Here is a 20,613-nt window from a genome sequence, read left to right as displayed (position 1 = left end):
ACCTGAGAAATCTGAAATCTTGGTCCTCCTTGAATTAACCTTCTTTTTCATCGTAGAGTAAAAACCCAGCAGTATTTTTTTTTTTTTTGAGACGGAGTCTCGCTCTGTCGCCCAGGCTGGAGTGCAGTGGCGCAATCTCGGCTCACTGCAAGCTCCGCCTCCCGGGTTCACGCCATTCTCCTGCCTCAGCCTCTCCGAGTAGCTGGGACTACAGGCGCCCGCCACCACGCCCGGCTAATTTTTTGTATTTTTTTAGTAGAGACGGGGTTTCACCGTGGTCTCAATCTCCTGACCTCATGATCTGCCCGCCTCGGCCTCCCAAAGTGCTGGGATTACGCGTGAGCCACCGCGCCCGGCCAGCACTTTTTTTTTTTAAGCATCTAGTAGTTTTTCTCTTGAGAGAGCTACATGTCAAAATTCAGGATTTTCAGTGCAGTTTTCCAATTTGCTTAGAAGAGTTGCATTGTGAAATTCAGAGTTCTCTCACATTCCTCAAAGAGAAAGTCCTTATTCTGAAAAACAACTGAAATTAGGTGCATCAGCCAAATAAAATCCATGAGAAGTATTGGATGTATCCATTAACTCTGCTTTTCCTTCCTTCTATATTAACTTCTTCAGTCTCAAGTCAGGTGTAACTTGACTTTCAAAACTATCATTCTGTACCAGTTCTGGGTTTTTCCTATCTTGGCCACTTTCAATTCTTTCAATTATTTTCCATTCTTAGCTTCGAATGTAGTTTCATCATTTACTTTTTCTCTATTAAGTTCCTCAGAAGTATTCTGAGGAGAGAACTAAAAGAACAAAGAGAAATTGTATTAAATTGGTGCTTCTGATTCAGATTTATTGAAGCAGGTGTTAGCAAGTATTAACTCAGCTCCTGCTGTGCCATCCTAGATGTGAAAGAATGAGAAGCAAAGGAGTGGAGCAGATGAAAAAGGAACCCAGTGATTTATAGATTCCCTCGGATGCAAGCCATGGTATCTACTGAACTGTGTAGGCATTGCGGATATAGTGGAAGAAGAGCGAAAACCTGTAAAAGCCATGATAATGGCCTGAAAAAAATTTTGATCTCCTTCCTTTTTTGTAACTTCGAATTATTTGACATAGGTCTTCCTTACCAGATTGTAAGTTCCATGAAGGCAAGGGCGGTATCTACCTTATTTACTGTTACAACCTGTGTTAACTAATAAGGTGCCTGCAGTTATGGGAGGTACCCAGTAACTATTTGATGGATCAATGAACAAAATAAAAAAGACCTGGTCCAGTGACCATCCATCCCTAGATTCAAGTGAAGTATGCCCATCCTGCAGTTTTCTCTTTTTGTTACTTCCTTCTCATATTGTCTTATACAGTCTCCATGATTCATCAGTTATATTGCTGACAAAATGAATTAATTCAGTTCCCTAACTTTCCACCACATATGTCTTTCTCACATGTAACCCTGGATGTCCCTATTTGTTTTCTTTGCTCCTAGTCTAAGCTGTGAGTACTATGGAAAAAAAAAAGTCTCACAGTAGAATTGACAGTCAATATTAGAAGTATGATTTTGCTGAGCACCCAATGTTGCTTAACTCTCCATTTACCTAACTTAATGAATCTTCTTTCACAAATTTCTGCTCAACATGACAACCTAACCCAATCTCCACTTCCTCCATATTAAACTCTTATATTTCGATTTCTGCCTTAGTATTCTAATACAGTGTTCTCAAAGGCCACAAATACACTACTAATTAATTCTATTACTAAAAGCTATTATCTGAAAGTTATTACCTCTAAGAAATTGTACTTTTATAAGTCTCGAGACTTGTGCATTAAAATGTACATAACAGGATGAATTCCCTAGGTTTTCTTTATCTTTACAATACTATGATTCATGCAGAAAAAGGTAAATAGGTCACTGAATCTCCATTTCCCTCGACCTAAACTGATAATTTTGGATGACAGTTGAATTATGAAAACAATGAAATATATTGTTAACTTTTTTTAATGCTTTCTTAGTTTAAGGCACTATACTTACTACTTTACAAACTATATCTTACTTAATTTTCAAAACAACTACCTGTGGGAAATACTGTCTCCATTTTACAGCTATGAAAACTGAAGTACCAATAAATTATTTAATTATCCAGGGTTTTATAACAAGGGGCACAGTCAGGATTTGAACCCAGGTGTGTTTGACCTATGTTCTCAACCATTATATAATATTTCCAAAAGTGTAATTCAGTTACAACTGGCATCAGAATTCCTTGGTAAATGGTTAAAAATACAAATTCCTGGGCTGCATCCAAGAACTACTAACAGAGAAGGTCAGAAATATGCATTTCTAGGCAATTCTTATGCACATAAAAATTAATTAAAAGCATTTTTCCTGAAGACTGATCACAAAAAAGTCTGGTCAATATAAATAAAATTGACATTCTTTGTAAAAAAAAAAAATTTCCCCCTGTGTTTAGCTCTATTTATTTCATTATATTTTTACAGGCTGTCTCAAGGAGCTTTTCTGCATTCCGTTCAGCTTAAAATTTTTTTAAAAAAATTTCTTACTGTGATAAAATATATACAAGATTTGTCATTTTAAACATTTTTAAATGTACAATTCAGTGACATTAATTACACTCATAATGTTGTGCAACCATCACCACTATCTATTTCCAAAACTTTTCTATTACTACAAACAGAAACTGTATAACCATTAAGCAATAACTCTTCTTGCTTCCCACCTCCAGCCTCTAGTAACCCTTAATCTCCTTTCTGTGTCTTTGAATTAGTCTATTCTAGATATTGCATACAACTAGAATCTTACAGTATTTGTCCTTATGTGTCTGGCTTATTTCACTTAGCATAATGCTTTCAAGATTCTTCAATGTGGTAGCATGTATCAGAACTTCCTTCCTTTTCATAAATAAATAATATTCCACTGCATGTATATACCACACTTTGTTTATCCATTCATTTGTTGATGAACATTTGGGTTGTTTCCTGTCTTTTGGTTATTATGAATAATGATGGAATAAACACTGGCATATAAATATCTGAGTCACTGTTTTCAATTATTTTGGGCATATACCTAGGAGTGAAATTGCTTGGTCTTATGGTAATTATATGTTTAACTTTTTGAGAAAAGTGCCAGACTGTTTTCCACAGGAGCTACAATGTACAAGGGTTTTAATTTCTCTATATCCTTGCCAATATTTGTTATTTTCCATTTTTATTGTTTGTTTAAATAGACATCCTCGTAGATGTAAGGTGTAAGATGTAAGGTCTTGCTGTGGTTTTGATTTGCATTCCTTTAATGACTAATGATATTTAATATATTTTCATGTGTTTATTGGCAATTTGTATAATTTCTTTCAAGAAATACCTACTCAAGGCCAGGCACGGTGGCTCATGCCTGTAATCCGAGCACTTCGGGAGGCCGAGGCCGGCAGATCACGAGGTTAGGAGATCGAAATCACCCTGGCTAACATGGTGAAACCCCGTCTCTACTAAAAATACCAAAAAAAAAAAAAAAAAAGTTAGCCAGGCATGGTGGCAGGTGCCTGTAGTCCCAGCTATTTGGGAGACTGAGGCAGGAGAATGGCGTAAACCCGGGAGGCGGAGCTTGCGGTAAGCCAAGATCGTGCCACTGCACTCCAGCCTGGGTGATAGAGCGAGACTCCATCTCAAAAAAAAAAAGAAATATCTACTCAAGTCTTTGCCTATATTTAAAATTGGGTTGTCTTTTTTCTTGTTGAGTTTTGGAAGTTCTTGATCTACTCTGGGCATTAAACCCTTATTAGAAGTGATAAACCCTTATTAGATATATAATTTGAAAATATTTTCTCCCATTCTGTACTTTGCCTTTTCACTTTCTTGATGGTGTACTTTGAAGCACAAAAGCTTTTACTTTTGATAAAGTCAAATTTATTTTTTCTTTTGTTCATTGTGCTTTTGGTGTTGTTATATAAGAATCTATCAACAAATTCAAGGTCATGAAGATTTATCATTATGTTTTCCTCTAAGATAGTTATAAATGGTTTTAGCCCTTATATTTAGGTCACTGATCCATTTTGATTTAATTTTTACATACGCTGTGAGGTAGGGATCCAACTTCATTCTTTTTTATAAGGAAATCCTGTTTCCCAGCAACATTTATTGAAGAGACTATTCTTTCTCCATTAAATAAACTTGGGGTCCTTGTCAAAAATCAACTGGCCATAGATGTATGCGTTTGTTTTGGACCCCCAATTCTATTCCATTGGTCTCTATGGCTACTGTTATGTCAGTGCCATACTGTTTTGATTACTGTAGCTTTGTAGTATGTTTTGAAATCAGGAAATATGAGTCTTCCAACTTTGTCCTTTTTCAAGATTGTTTGGCTATTTAGGGTCTCCTGTAGTTTCATATGAATTTAAGGACAGGTTTTTCCATTTCTGCAAAAAATGCTGTTTAATCATTCTGCAAAAGAAATATAGGAATTACAGCGAATCTGTAGATTGCTTTGGGTAGTAGCATTAACATCTTAACAATATTAAATCTTCTTGCCCATGAATGCAGAATATCTTTCCTTTTATTTAGATCTTCTTTAATTTCTTTCAAAAATGAATTGTAGTTTCTAGTGTACAAGTTTTTTACCTCTTTAGTGAAATTTATTCCTGTGTATTTTATCCTTTCAGATGCTACTGCAATGGATTGCTTCCTTAATTTCCTATTCAAATTCATTACAGGTATATGGAAACTGAGTTTTGTGTGTTGATCTTACACCCTGAAACTTTTTTTGACTCTATTTATTAGCTCTAGTAGCTTCTTGTGCACTCTTGGGATTTTCTCTATAGAGAATCATCTTGTCTTCAAATAAAGATTGTTTTACTTTTTCTCTTCCAACTTAAATGCCTTTTATTTCTTTTTCTTATCTAATTGCTCTGGCTAGAATTTCCAATACAATGTTGAACACCAGTGGTGAAAGCAGGTGTCCTTGTTTTGCTTCTGATCTTTAGGGGAAAGCTTCCAGTCTTCCATATCTAAAATTTTAAACAGTTGAAAATTCTCTTTTTAAGACTGGCTTTCCTCTTAGCCTTTGCTCACCTACAGAATAGGCCTAATATGGAATACAGGCTTATATCTTCATCGTAAGATTCTGATAAACATTTTCAACTAACTTATCCCTAGAGACCATCATTTGAGCAGTCAAGAGGAACTTAGAATACTGATCAGTGGTTGTCACAATTAAATTGTATACATAATGCAAAACAAAACAACAAAAATTTTTGAAAAATCAGTTCTGGCATAACTCACTACTATTAAAAAGATTTTATTTGGGTTAGTACAGAAATAACAAAAAATACACATCTAAAAAAGTTACTCTTCTGCCTATAAGAGAGAATGAGCTAGTGACTAAAAATAAGTCCTAGGTTGGGCACAGTGGCACATGCCTGTAATCCTGGCACTTTGGAAGGCCAAGGTGGGTGGATCATCTGAGGTCAGGAGTTCAAGACCAGCCTGGCCAACATGGTGAAACCCCGTCTCTACTAAAAATACAAAAACTAGCCAGACATGGTGGTGGCGCACACCTATAATCCCAGCTATTTGGGAGGCTGAGGCAGGAGAATCACTTGAACCCGGGAGGTGCAGGTTGCAGTGAGCCAAGATCATGCCATTGCACTCCATCGTGGGCAACAAGAGCAAAACTCTGTCTCAAAAAAAAAAAAAAAAAAAAAGTCCTATACAACAGGTGGGATCCTCGTGGTGATGGAACTGTTCTGTACCATGACTACAGTGGTAGATACAAGAATCTACACGTGAAAAAATTGTACAGAACTAAATACACACACACAAATCAGTTCATTGCAAAACAGGAAATATGAGTAAGATCAGTGGATTGAGTCAATGTCAACTTCCTGGTTGTGATATTGTACTACAGTTTTGTAAGATGTTATGTCGGGAAACTAGGAAAACAATACACATGATGTCTCTGTTTTACTTCTCACAATGGCAAGTAAATCTACAATTATCTGAAAATAAAACTTACAGGACAGTCACCATTACTGCATTTTCATAGCAATGCCAGCTACAGCAGCAGCAAATTGCCAAGAGGAAGAAAAGCCAATCGCAGTAAATTATATATATTCCTTGCAAAACATAAAGGATATGGAAGTTCACATAAAATATTAATGCGTAGGTGTTTTTTTACAAATGGGCTTTATTGACATGCCATTAACTACTTGTTTTGTGAAGAAAAAAACATTTTTAAACCTAGAACATGGAACTGTATTTTCCTGTTGAGAGGATTCTTACATTTAAAATTCTCCAAACTGATCAATAGGAATTGATTTCAGGACGTATTCATCAGTAAAAAAGGCAAAGTGAAAAGAGTACATAGGGTGTGCCACCTTCTGTATAGAAAAAATATATGAAAGTGCTTAATTTTATGGAAATAAACATAGGAAAGGTAAATAAGAAACTAATGAATTTGGCTACCCACAAGAAATAGGTAGAAGGAATGAGGGAGGGATTAATACCACTCTGAGTATCCTTTTTTGGCAACAGTTTTGACTTTTAGAACCATATTAATGGCTTATCTCATTTTAAAAAGTCAAAAAGGATGAGAAAAAAGTAAAATTCACGAACAAGAAAACCTATTTCAAATGAATACTTCTTCAAATGACGAACTAATCCAAATAATTTTTGAAAACAGTAATTTGACTATATATCTTTAAAGACAAAAAACTGCAAACAAATCTTGAATGCTTTGCAGGTTTGTTTTTAGCAGTGCTGTGAGCATGGGAATTCTGCAAGTATTTTGTGTACGATGTAGGATTAAGCAAATGTGCAAATTTATTGCTGCTCTTAGGAGACAGAGATTTAGATTTGAGATGGGATAGAAATATGGAAAAGGGGAAGTCAAGGAAAAACTTTGTATCACTATGAACAGATGAATTTTTAAATGGCCAACCAGCAGAAGGTCAACTAATAAATATAGAAATGATGGAGTTAGAAAATTATGACTATGGCAATCATTACAGTAATAACTGACTCAGGCAAGAATGATCAATGTATGTTAAAACTACTGGGTGAAACATGACAAAGTACCTCCCCACAAAGGATTTATTAATTACAAAGGGACAATGATTACTTTTATAGTAGATAAACCTGCTGAACATCACTGTAATCAAATGATTAAAATTCATCAATAATAGGACAAAATATCTCTTGATGTAATTCAACATTCTTCTATATCTTTGCCCCAAAATACGTAACATGAATAATGACAAAATAGCAGGCAAACACAACTGAGGAATGATGTACAAAAAATAGTCTACACTATTTAAAAATATCACTGTCAGAGAAGACAATAAACGTTTAAAAAAATTGTTCTAGATTGAAGAAAACTTTAAGAACTATTTTGTAATATGTAATCTTGGATTGAATCCTGGATCAAGAAAAAAATTGCAATAAAGAACATTACTGGGAAAATTTGAATTTGGACTATATACTAGATAACAGTAATTATATCAATGTTAAATTTCCTGATTTTAATATTTTTACTATGGTTAAATAATATTATTCTTAGGAAATACATACTGAAGGATTTAGCAGTAAAAAAGGATGTCTGCAACTTCTCAAATATTCAGAAAAGTCTGAGTACCTATGTATGTGTGTGCACATGTGTGACAGAGAGAATAAAAGTACATGTGACAAAATGTTAACAATTTGCGACTCTGGGGGAGTATTCAGGAATTCTTTTTAATATTCTTGCAAATTTTCTGTAAATTTAAAATTATTTAAGAATCTAAAGTTTAAAAAATGTCTCTAAACTGTTAAAAGCTTACAAAAGGTATTTATAGATATTTCACCCATGGGATTTTTTTCTTTTTTTTTCTTGATAGGGTATTTTTCTGTCTCCCAGGCTAGAGTGCAATCTGCTGCGCTGGAGTGATCCTCCCATCTCAGCTTCCTCAGTAGCTGGGACTACAAGTGTGCACCACCCAGGCTTGCTAATTAAAAAAAAAATTTTGTAGAGATGGGATCTCCCTATGTTGCTCAGGCTTGAACTCCTGAACTCAAATGATCTGCTTGACTTGACCTCCCAAAGTGCTGGGATTATAGGTGTGATCCACCATGCCCAGCCCCAGTGGGAAATTTTGTTTACAGTTCTTAAGCATCTTTTCTCCATGAACTCTACTTCATAAATTTTGTGTTTTCAAGGGTCTCAAGATTTTGGTTTGAATAAACAATATGTATTTGTAAAAATAATCTGAGTCATGTTTCTATTCAAATTTGTATTTTTACTGCATTTAACTATTTTTTAATTAAATTTTTTTTTAAGATTGGAAACCATCAACTTGTATTGACGCCAATTATGACTTTTCTCTGTAGCCTATAAGAGTGGACAGAGTAGGCTGACCCAAGATGTTTTTATCTGTAAGAATGACTAACAATGATGTACACACTTCTTTTTTTTTTTTTTTTTTTGAGACGGAGTCTTGCTCTGTCGCCCAGGCTGGAGTGCAGTGGCGCAATCTCGGCTCACTGCAAGCTCCGCCTCCCGGGTTCACGCCATTCTCCTGCCTCAGCCTCTCCGAGTAGCTGGGACTACAGGCGCCCGCCACCACGCCCGGCTAATTTTTTGTATTTTTAGTAGAGACGGGGTTTCACCGTGGTCTCGATCTCCTGACCTCGTGATCCGCCCGCCTCGGCCTCCCAAAGTGCTGGGATTACAAGCGTGAGCCACCGCGCCCGGCCGATGCACTTCTAAATAGCCAACTACTTTTTCCTAAAATGCAGCTGAAAGGATTCATAATGGTAACAAATTAGTGTTACAGATAGATTTTAATATGTATCTACTATCCATCCCCTTCCATGGAGCCATGGCATTGATTCAGGAGCTTTCACCTTTTATGTGAACTTTGGTACTGTCAAGACAGAGGCAATTTTGTTTACATTTACCCAGATACGTTTCATTCCTACGAAAAGCCTCTTGGCAATATGTTTATTCAGTTCTGAGAAATGGTGACATTTTGGAAACTTCTCTCAGAAACAGCAGTCACACATGTGGAACACTGGATTAAACTACATATGATCACAACATACGGTTAGGACATCCTCCCCTGACCCTACACATTTCTAAAGGAAAACCCGATTTTAGAATTTTGTACTTGCCAAACTTAGAAAACCCAGTCACTTGAAAGTTAGCCAGCAGAGCATTGCCATCAACCCCAATAAAGCTGTAGGTTTCATCACGTGCACCAGACATATCTACAAGGCTAGTTTCAGTATTCCTCTTTTAAAGAATTTATTTTAAACCTATTATACCACACAGCATGTTTCAAACACTGACATATAACTCCCTGATAAAACAAAGGCAAAAAGTTTTATCTTATTAGAAATAAGATACACCACCACTTACAGTCTTCAAATATTGCACTTTAACTTTCATAATTTGACAAAGCATTCATGAAACAAGCTACAGTACCTGTAAAGAAACATGCCTGTCCTAAATTTTTTATTAGGTAAGAATTTTACAAACATTATTTATATTAGTGGTAATGGAGAGTATTGCACCTTCTCCAAGCTACAGGGTGAGAACCACCAAGAGTGTGGTGGAACTTATGGCCCTTCCAAGGCCATGGCTCTTTCGGCCTGCAGATGTCAGCCTCCACCTCCTGGGCTCAAATGATTCTCCAAACTCAGCCTCCTATGTAGCTGGGTCCACAGGTGCACACTACCATGCTCGGCTAATTTTTTTATTTTTTGTAGAGATGGGGTCTCATTTTGTCACCCAGGCTGGTCTCTAACTCCTTGCCTCAAGTGATCCTCCCTCCTTGGCCTCCTAAAGTCCTGGGATTACAGCCCAGTGATGGATATTGACTATTCACTAGCTTTTGCAAATAAAATTTATTTAGAAACTTGTTTTGTAGTAGTTTATAATCATTAACATTTAGTGTTCTCATATCAGAAAATAGATTATTTGTTCTAACTGGCTAAGAATGTATTTAAAAAGCATCTTGCTTTCTCAATTATAGTTATTTTCTAGGCTTTTTTTTTTCTTTTTTTGAGACAGAGTCTCGCTGTGTCACCCAGGCTAGAGTGCACTGGCATGATCACCACTCACTGCAGCCTCGACCTCCTGGGCCCCAGTGATCCTCCCACCTCAGCCTCTCGAGTAGTGGGACTACAGGCACACCACCACATCCAGCTTGCTTGCTTGCTTATTGATTGATTGATTGATTGAGTGTAGAGATGAAGTCTCGCTATGTTGCTCAGGCTGGCCTTGAACTCCTGGGCTCAAGTGATCCTCCTACCTTGGCTTCCCAAAATGCTGAGATTACAGGAATGAGCCACTGTATATTCTAGTTTTATAGAATCTATTAGACATATCTATAGGTCATACTGGCCATCATAATACCACACTGTGTTCTAACAACTTATCTAATGGGTAGGGGCCAAGGATGTTGTTAAGTAACCTATAATGTATAGGACAGCCTCTACCAAAAAGAATTACCCAACCCAAATGTCAACAGTGCTGAGACTGAGAAACCCTGAAGTAATCTTACATACTGTATGAAACTTCTTTTATTGGTAAATGACTGAAGGTAAACGTATTTATCTTTTAAGATAAAAAGGGGGCACTTATTGGAGGGATACTAGAGTATCTCCCATAATCAAAGGGAAGCTGATATTGAGCAAGGCTTAAGGAGCAACAGAAAGAAGCCAGAAGACAAACAGGACCCTGCCTAATACCTCTCTTCTCTCTGGCTATGGGCTTCTTTCTCTCTCACTGCAAACCAGTTCATCTATTAATACATGGTAAAAAACATGGCTGCCAGTACCATCTTTGCTTGAAGATCTCCATCTGAGAAGTAGTCTCTTTTCCTACTTCCAATTTTATAAATTCTGTGAAATAACTGACTGACTGTGTTTAGGTCAGGTGCCTACCCTTGGACCAATCAACTGTCCAGGGTAGGGTCATATAAGACTTTGGTAGTCTTTAAATAAAGAGCCACATTATTGGAATGGGGTAACAAGTGATTTAAAGAATGTTAATCCCAGCAGGAAGAGATGCTGGGCAGACAAAATAAGATAGTACACCATAATGTCAGTTACTCTAGTATAATAATTAAAAGAAGTCTGCAGCTGGGCACAGTGGCTCATGCCTGTAATCCCAGCACTTTGGGAGGCCTAGGCAGGCGGGTCACAAGGTCAAGATATTGAGACCATCCTGGCCAACATGGTGAAACCCCATCTCTACTAAAAATACAAAAAATTGGCCAGGCGCGGTGGCTTATGCCTGTAATCCCAGAACTTTGGGAGGCCGAGGCGGGCGGATCACCTGAGGTAGTGAGTTCAAGACCAGCCTGACCAACATGGAGAAACCCCATCTCTACTAAAAATACAAAATTAGCCAGGCATGGTGGTGCATTCCTGTAATTTCAGCTACTCAGGAGGCTGAGGCAGGAGAATTACTTGAACCCAGGAGGTGGTGGTTGCAGTGAGCAGAGATCGTGCCATTGCATTTCAGCCTGGGTGATAAGAGCAAAACTCTGTCTCAAAATAAATAAATAAATAAATAAATAAATAAATAAATAAATAAATAAATAAGGTGGGCGTGCAGGTGCATGCTTGTAGTCCCAGCTACTCGGGAGCCTGAGGCAGGAGGATTGCTTGAACCAGGGAGGCGGAGGTTGCAGTGAACCAAGATCGTGCCAGTGCAATCCAGCCTGGCGACAGAGTGAGACTCTGTCTCAAAAAAAAAAAAAAAAAAAGTCTGCCCGACATAAAGCTTTGTGAGCTTAAGCTGTTATTTTACCTCTCTAAATGTCAGTTTCTTCACCTTTGTTAGGGCAATAACATTATCTACCTCACTGGGTTGTTAAGAGGATTAAATGTGATAATATATGCCTAAGACATGGCAAATATTCAATAATTACTAGCTATTATTACCCATGTTTACTTACTATGCTTTGTAAATCCTTAAGATGAAGATATCGCCTTTACTCATGTCTATTTGACCATAAATTATTATTATTATTTTTTTTTTGAGACAGTCTCACTCTTATTGCCCAGGCTGGAGTGCAATGGCATGATCTCGGCTCCACAACCTCTGCCTCCCAGGTTCAAGCAATTCTCCTGCCTCAGCCTCCCGAGTAGCTGGGATTCCAGGCATGTGCCACCACGCCCAGCTAATTTTTGTATTTTTACTAGAGACGGGGTTTCTCCATGTTGGTCAGGCTGGTCTCAAACTCCCAACCTCAGGTGATCCGCCTGCCTTGGCCTCCCAAAGTGCTGGGATTACAGGCGTGACCCACCATGCCTGGTCCAAAATTATGTTTTAACCCCATGAACACTTATGGGCATATCTAAAGATACAAATGTCCTATAGAATACAGTTTGGAAAATGTCCCATACAAGGCCATGCAGTCCAAAAGTTAAAAATCGACTTAATCATATAACATGTCTGAAAAAATTGCTGGTGTTGTTCAAGACTGTTGGGAACAAGCCCCCCAAAATCTGGCCAAAAACTGGCCCCAAAACTGGCCATAAACAAAATCTCTGCAGCACTGTGACATGTTCATGATGGCCATTAACACCCACGCTGTAAGGTTGTGGGTTTACCGGAACGAGGGCAAGGAACACCTGGCCCGCCCAGGGTGGAAAACCACTTAAAGGCATTCTTAAGCCACAAACAATAGCATGAGCGATCTATGCCTTAAGGACATGCTCCTGCTGCAGTTAACTAGCCCAACCTATTCCTTTAATTCAGCCCATCCCATAAGGGATACTTTTAGTTAATTTAATATCTATAGAAACAATGCTAATGACTGGATTGCTGTTAATAAATACGTGGGTAAATCTCTGTTCGGGGCTCTCAGCTCTGAAGGCTATGAGACCCCTGATTTCCCACTTCACACCTCTATATTTCTGTGTGTGTGTCTTTAATTCCTCTAGCGCCGCTGGGTTAGGGTCTCCCCGACCGAGCTGGTCTCGGCACAAGACTTCATTTACATGAGAGTTTGGGAGTCTATTAGTATAGAAATAAAAGAAGAGACAAGGGTACACATAAGTGTACAGCTCATTCAATTGCAGTTAGCACCCAGATCACGAAACAGAACACTGACAACATCCCAGAAACTTTTAGCAGTATTGATTAGTTTTGGTTATTTTTGTACTTCATACAAATGGAATTACACACTATGAAACCTTTTGTGTCTGGTTTTTTTCACATTCAACATTGTGTTTGTGATATTCAGCCATTGTTGTTAGCTATAGATAATTTTCACTGTAGTCCATTAGATAAATACCATAATTTGTTTATCCATTTGACTGTTGATGGACATCTGGATATTTTCAAACTTGAGGCAACTAGGAATTAGGCTGCAATGATCATTATGGTATTTGTCTTTGGGTAAATATATGTATACACTTCTGTTGGGTATATACCCTGAAGTGGAATTTCTGTGCCATAAGGTATGCATATATCCTGGTTTAGATGTTGCCAAACAGTTTCCCAAAGTGGTTTTCATCTACTTATACTCCCACCAGCAGTTTATTTGAGTTCCAGTTGTTCCACATCCTCACTCCAGAAGATCTACCCAGTATTTTCCTTCTTTTCTATTTTCAGCATTCTAGTGAGGATGTAGTGATGCTTCATGGAGGTTTTAATTTGCATTTTCCCAGATGACACTTTCCAGTTGAGTACCTTTTCATATGTTTGCTGGTTTACATGAAAATTTGCTCTTATGAGGTGCCAATTAAAGTCTTTTGCCCATTTTTCTATTGGATTGTCTTGCAAATCTTTACACACTGGGCTGTACTTTCACACTCTAAAAAGTTTCTTTTTATAAAAAGGACTTTTAAAGCTGTTTAATTTATCCATTTTTTTTCCTTTTATAGTTGGCATTTTGCCTAATCCAAGGTCCAGTCCTCTAAAAGCTTTTTTTTTTTTTTTTTTTTTTGAGACAGAGTCTCGCTCTGTCGCCCAGGCTGGAGTGCAGTGGTGGCATGATCTCGGCTCACTGCAAGTTCACGCCATTCTTCTGCCTCAGCCTCCCAAGTAGCTGGGACTACAGGCGCCCGCCACCATGCCCGTTTTGTTTGTTTGTTTGTTTGTTTTTTGTATTTTTAATAGAGACAGGGTTTCATTGTGTTAGCCAGGATGGTCTCAATCTCCTGACCTCGTGATCTGCCCACCTCAGCCTCCCAAAGTGCTGGGATTACAGGCATAAGCTATCGTGCCCAGCCCCTAAAAGTTTTATTCTTTTACCTTTCATATTCAGACTTCCAATCCACCTGGAATTGATTTTTGTGCATGGTGTAAGGGTAAAGGTCCAGATAAAATTTTTCCCATACTGATAACAAATAACAGTACTATCTTTTGTGGAGAAAAGGATATATACAACTAATTCAGCTAAATGAAGATAAAACTTCTTACTCCCTTAATTCTAATTCTTAGATTGTGGAATATCTTTAAATAACTTTTTTTTTTTGAGACGGAGTCTCACTCTGTCACCTAGGCTGGAGTGCAGTGGCACCATCTTGGCTCACTGCAAGCTCTGCCTCCTGGGTTCAAGCGATTCTTCTGCCTCAGCCTCCTGAGTAGCTGGGACTACCGGCGCAAGCCACCAGGCCTGGCTAATTTTTGTATTTTTAGTAGGGATGGGGTGTCACCATATTGGCCAGGCTGGTCTCGAACTCCTAGACCTCGTCATCCACCCGCCTCGGCCTCCCAAAGTGAATAACTTTTTTTTTTTTTTTTTTAAATCTGAACAGACTGACTTTCAGAAGAGGCTGTCCTGAGAAAACTACTGATATCAATAAAGTTCTCATAATAAAATGCCATTTCCATTATTTTTCGGTTTGTCCTAAGGCTGATTAGTATTCATTAATTCCTTATGCTTCAACATCTCATGGTGAGTTTCTAAATTTGTATAGTGTAGGACCAAACACTGACTCTACAGTGACTCCATCAAGGTACTGAAGCTACAGGAATTATTCTAGAAGCAGATGCCTTGCTTCCTCTCCGGTATCTCTCCTAGGTATGATATTTTTGCAAAGAAAAAAAAAAGAATATTGCCAAAACAAAACATAAAATGTTATGATCATTTAAAACTGATCCACAAATGTGCAATGTTGTTTATTGATTGATTCACTGATTGACTGAGATGAGGTCTTACCCGGTCGCTTAGGCTGGAGGGTAGTGACATTATCACAGCTCACTGCAGGCTCAAACTCCTGGGCTCAAGTGATCCTCCCACCTCAGCCTCCCAAGTAGCTGGGATCACAAGTGTGCACAACCACACTCAGCTAATTAAAAAAAAATTTTTGTAGAGACAGGGTCTGGCCATGTTGCTCAGGCCGGTCTCAAACTCCTGGGCTCAAGCAAACTGCTTGCCTCAGCTTCCCAAAGTGCTAGGATTACAGGCGTGAACCACCATGCCTGGCAATATTCCATTTAATTTGAGATTTAAAAAACCCAAGTCTTCAGGCTGAGGCAAGAGGATCGCTTTAGCCCAAGAGTGCAAGTTGAGCCTGGGCAACATGGCAAGAAAACATCTCTACAAAAAAGTAAAAGAATTAGCCAGGGGTAGTAACATACCTGTACTTCTAGCTACTCAGGAGGCTGAGGTGGGAGGATAACTTGAGCCCAGGAGGTTAAGGTTATAGTGGGCTATGATTATGCCACTGCACTCCAGCCTGGGTGACACAGCATGATTCTATTTCTTAAGAAAAAAAAAAATCCAAGTCTTTACGCAGTGGTTTTAAAAAATAAAAGAAATCTAAACAAATGGAATAAAGAATCTATTACTAAAGATAAAAATGGCTTTATTAGCTAGAACTGAGTTATTTTAATGAATGAAAAAAAAAACAATCAGAAATGCATCCTGGCCAGGTGCGGTGGCTCACGCCTGTAATCCCAGCACTTCAGGAGGCTGAGGCGGGCAGATCACCTGAGGTCAGGAATTCGACACTAGTCTGGCCAAGAAGGCAGAACCCGGTCTCTACTAAAAACACAAAAATTAGCCGTGCATGGTAGCGGGCGCCTGTAATCCCAGCTACTAGGGATGCTGAGGCAGGAGAACAGCTTGAGCCCAGGAGGCGGAGGTTGCAGTGAGCCGAGATTGCATCATTGCACTTCAGCCTGGGTGACACAGCAAGACACTGTCTCAGAAAAAAAAAAAAAAAAGAAAGAAATGCATCTTTTTTTTTTTTTTTTTTTTTTTTTTTTTTTTAAGAGACAGGGTCTCACTGTGTTACCCAGGCTGGTGTGCAGCGGCTATTTACAGGAGGGATCATAGTGTACTACAGCCCTGAACTCCTGGTCTCAAGCAATCTTCTTTCCTCAGTCTCCTGACAGAAATACTTTTTTTTTTTTTTTTTTTGAGACAGAGTCTTGCTCTGTCACCCAGGCTGTAGTACAGTGGCACGATATAAACTCACTGCAACCTCCCCATCCCGGGTTCAAGTGATTCTCCTGCCTCAGCCTCCTGGGTAGCTGGGACCACAGGCGCCCGCCACCACGTCCAGCTAACTTTTATATTTTTTAGTAGATAATAATGGGCGCCTAGGGGTTCGATACTAGCCAGGGTAACATGGCGAAACCCCGTCTCTGCAAAAATACACAAAAATTAGTAGGGCGTGGTGGCGTGGACCTGTAGTCTCAACTACGCAGGATGCTGAGGTGGGAGGATTGCTTGAACCCAGGAGGTTGAGGCTGCACTGAATGGTGATCACACCATTGTGCTCCAGGCGGGGCAACAGAGTGAGACTGTCTCAGGGGAAAAAAAAAAAAAAGATCGTAAGTTCCCAATGGGGAGAAACTTCATTTTCCTTATCTTTACTCTTTGGTGTCCATTGGTGTGGTACATAGAAGATACACTGAAATGGTAAATGAGCTAAACATATGTACTACTTTGAAAATTTAACCCCTGTTCTGCTTAATTCAATCCTTCCAGGAAAAAGATACAAATACATCTGTCCCTCAGTATCTGTGGAGAACTGGTTCCACGACTCCTGCAGATACCAAAATCCATGGAGGCTCAAGTCTCCTATATAAAATGGTGTATTTGCATATAACCTATGCATATCCTCCCATATACTTTAATCATCTCTAGATTACTTATAATACTTAACACAATGTAAATGCTATAGAAATAGCTGTTATACTAAATTGGTTTAGGAAATAATGACAAGAAAAAAGTTTGTATATGTTCAGTACAGATGCAACCATTCATTTTTTTCTCGAAATATTTTCAATCTGTCATTGGTTGAATCCACAAATATGTAATACACAGATATGGAGAGCCATCTGTATTCTTCCCAGGCTCTTCCTACGTAGACAGTAGCTTTCTGCAGATAATGCCTTCATCCAAAGGAACCACCAGCAGGACAATATGAAAATGGCTGGTTGCTGGCATTGTAGGCCTTCCAGGTTCCTCTAGATCTCTCACTCTGCTGGCTTCACTGTTTCTAGCTTCATTCTGAACCAGCTATTTGTTAAGACACTTTGTTCCCAAACCACGCATTACTTCTCCATCCATGTAAATCTGAAATAAGTGTCTTCCTCAGTTTTACCCTGAGCTGGTCTATTATGCATAGGCTGGGAGAACTGGGCTCAATGAGTATTAAAATTAAGGCATCATATATAACCATTATAGAATATCACAAACCACATCACAACTAAGGTATTCTACTTACTTAATAAAGAATATTTCAGGTCAGGTATAAACTATTAATTTCTACAAATAAATGCTTTTAAATGGTCACTTTAACAAATACGAACGTCTTTCTGCAAGATACACATATATAATTTCAAAAATAACAAACTTACTCATCATTGTCTTTTGTTGTAGATTCTTTGCTTTCAGTTAAACTGGGGTGATTCAATTTTTTTCTCTTTTCTATATATGTGTAATAAAGAAAAGGACATAAAGTTAAAGGAGAAATCATCAAATTTTAAATAGAATTTAGATTGTCAAATTTTAAATAGAAAGTAAAAGGGTGGACAAATGGAAGGGAGGTGGGAAAAGAAAAAGTATCCTATTTTGTTTTTTTTCATTTCCCATTTTCCTAATTTCTTATTCACAATACCATATAAGAAAAATAATCTTTTGAATAAAATTTCCACCGAAGGTTGGTATATTAAAGAGAAATACAATGTGATTCTATAATTAGGTTAAAATGCATTAGTAAACTTTATTGAATAAAGGATACTTTCATCAAATATTTTAATCAATGATATCATATAAAGGCTTCCAAAGCAGTTTGCATTATTCCACCTTTATTTTTTTTCTCAAGTTAACAACACGGGATTGGTGATACCAATACTCAGAAAATAGTTAAGTTCCTCGTAATATCATTGTAAAATAAATTTGATTTTAGGGGTAAAAGTACTTTTTAATTTTATTTTTAAATTGACACAATATTTATAGTGTATAACATGTTCGGAAATATGTATATATTGTGAAATGGCTAAATCAAACTAGTTAACCTATCTATTACCTTACATGCTTATCATTTTTTGTGGTATGAACACTAAAGTCTACTCTCTTAGCAATTTTCAAGTATATAATATGCTGTTATTAATTACAGTCAATTATACGATAACTGAACTTGTTCCTCCTGTCTAGCTGAAATTGTTTATCATTTGGTCAACATGTTCCCAATCACTCGGCCCTCCCGACCAGCAGACCCTGATAATCACCATTCTATTTTCTGTTCTGATTTTGACTTTTTTAGATCCTACTTATAAGTGAGATCATGTGGTATTTGTCTTTCTGTGCCTGGCTTACTTCCCTTAACATAATATCCTCCAGGTTCATTCATGTTGTCCCAAGTGGCAGGATTTCCCTCTTTTTAAAGGTTAAGAGCATTCCATTGAGTATATATACCATATTTTCTTTATCCATTCATCTGTTCATGGGCACTTAGGTTGACTCAGTATCTTAGCTATTGTGAATAACGATGCAATGAACATGGGAGTCCAGACATTTCTTTGGCATACTGATTTCATATCCTTTGAACATATACTCTATAGTGGGATTGCTGGGTCATATGGTAGTTTTATTTAAATTTTTTGAGGACCTGAATCTTTTTTTTTTTTTTGAGACGGAGTCTTGCTCTGTCGCCCAGGCTGGAGTGCAGTGGCGCAATCTCGGCTCACTGCAAGCTCCGCCTCCCGGGTTCACGCCATTCTCCTGCCTCAGCCTTTCCGAGTAGCTGGGACTACAGGGAGGACCTGAATCTTTAAATGCGTGTTTGTTTAGTAAATCCTTGGAAAGATCTAAGTATATCACTCATTATTTATTTAAGATAACAATAAAATAAATAAATGGTTACATTCCATTTAAAATGCCATGTAGCTATCCAAGGTCATGGCTTATCGAAACTTTTACAAGTTTCACAAATTGACAGATGCACACGTGAAGACATAGGATGCAATTAAGTCATAATCCTTCATATGCCCACTGGGTTGAAATGTAAGTTTGTTTGATTTTATAGCTCTAGTAGAACATAATGTTTGTACTTATCAATGGTCAAGTAGATAATTGTTTCATGAGCTATTTAGTTGTTTGTTCTAGAGTACTTTATACTACCATATACACTATGTACTTTAAACACATTTGATATATAATTAGCAAGTATTTGAGGACACGTATTAGTAAAGATTTTCAGTGTCTTAAATATACTGGCTTTTGATGTTTATTGAATGAATGAACAAGCAAACGAATGAATAACCCAAACTGTTTACCACTAATGAAAAACAGTCAAAAGAAACTCAATTTCATTGAGTCCATTAGTTCACAAATTGATTAATAATAATTCCTCTCATTGTTACTTTGGACCTATGTCTTCCTCAAAAACAAAAACAAAAAAACCTATCACAATTAAATTGTTACCCCAAAATAGTCTCTAATGGCAAAAGGAGAAAAAACTTACAGAAATTTTGTTAAAGCACTAGTTATTTCTCGTTTATGAACTATGCCTTATTTGACAAGTCTTTACCCTTAAGTTCCAAACAGAATAAATTAATATTGTTAAAAATTTAGTAAAGAATGTAAGGGGAAATGAATAATGATCTATTATGATTTTAGAGAGTTTTGGAGTAATAAATTCTCTCTAAAAAAAAGCTGAAAATGAATGTTTTGTGGAAAACCACAAGTGAAAACCCAAATTGTACCTTAAACCTTTATTTCAGAAAATCTTTGCCTAAAGGTCAATACTAGTTTCCTGAATTTTGTACTATGCTGTTTGCATTCAGTAAGGCTCCAAAATTAAATTACTTTGCTCCTTTAACTTGTAATTCATTTTCACGTATCAGCACTAATAGCAAAAAATGTGAGGTAAGAAATGGTAAAGAATGTTATTTGAATTTTCACTAGGTATTCAATGCCTTTCTAAATATATATATATAGTTTTTATTATTATTATACTTAAAGTTTTAGGGTACATGTGCACAACGTGCAGGTTTGTTACATATGCATACATGTGCCATGTTGGTGTGCTGCACCCATTAACTCGTCATTTAGCATTAGGTATATCTCTTAATGCTATCTCTCCCCCCTCCCCCCACCCCACAACAGTCCCCGGTGTGTGATGTTCCCCTTCCTGTGTCCATGTGTTCTCATTGTTCAGTTCCCA

At 37.6% G+C, this 20,613-nt stretch overlaps 1 protein-coding gene across 8 annotated transcripts in view; it reads right to left on the bottom strand.

The window, feature by feature from the left end:
• The window catches only part of ITGB3BP (integrin subunit beta 3 binding protein), an 83,292-nt gene that overhangs the window by 19,138 nt on the left and 43,541 nt on the right, over nucleotides 1-20,613 (bottom strand). For all 8 annotated transcript variants that reach the window (XM_063613351.1, XM_055234668.2, XM_055234667.2 and 5 more), the window contains exon 4: nucleotides 17,804-17,873. In XM_063613351.1, coding sequence (XP_063469421.1) covers nucleotides 17,804-17,873 — 70 coding nt within the window. The remainder of the gene's footprint in view (nucleotides 1-17,803; nucleotides 17,874-20,613) is intronic.

Source organism: Symphalangus syndactylus, chromosome 19 (assembly GCF_028878055.3).
Source record: "Symphalangus syndactylus isolate Jambi chromosome 19, NHGRI_mSymSyn1-v2.1_pri, whole genome shotgun sequence".
Classification (NCBI taxonomy): Eukaryota; Metazoa; Chordata; class Mammalia; order Primates; family Hylobatidae; genus Symphalangus; species Symphalangus syndactylus.
This window is presented reverse-complemented; position numbering and strand designations above follow the sequence as displayed.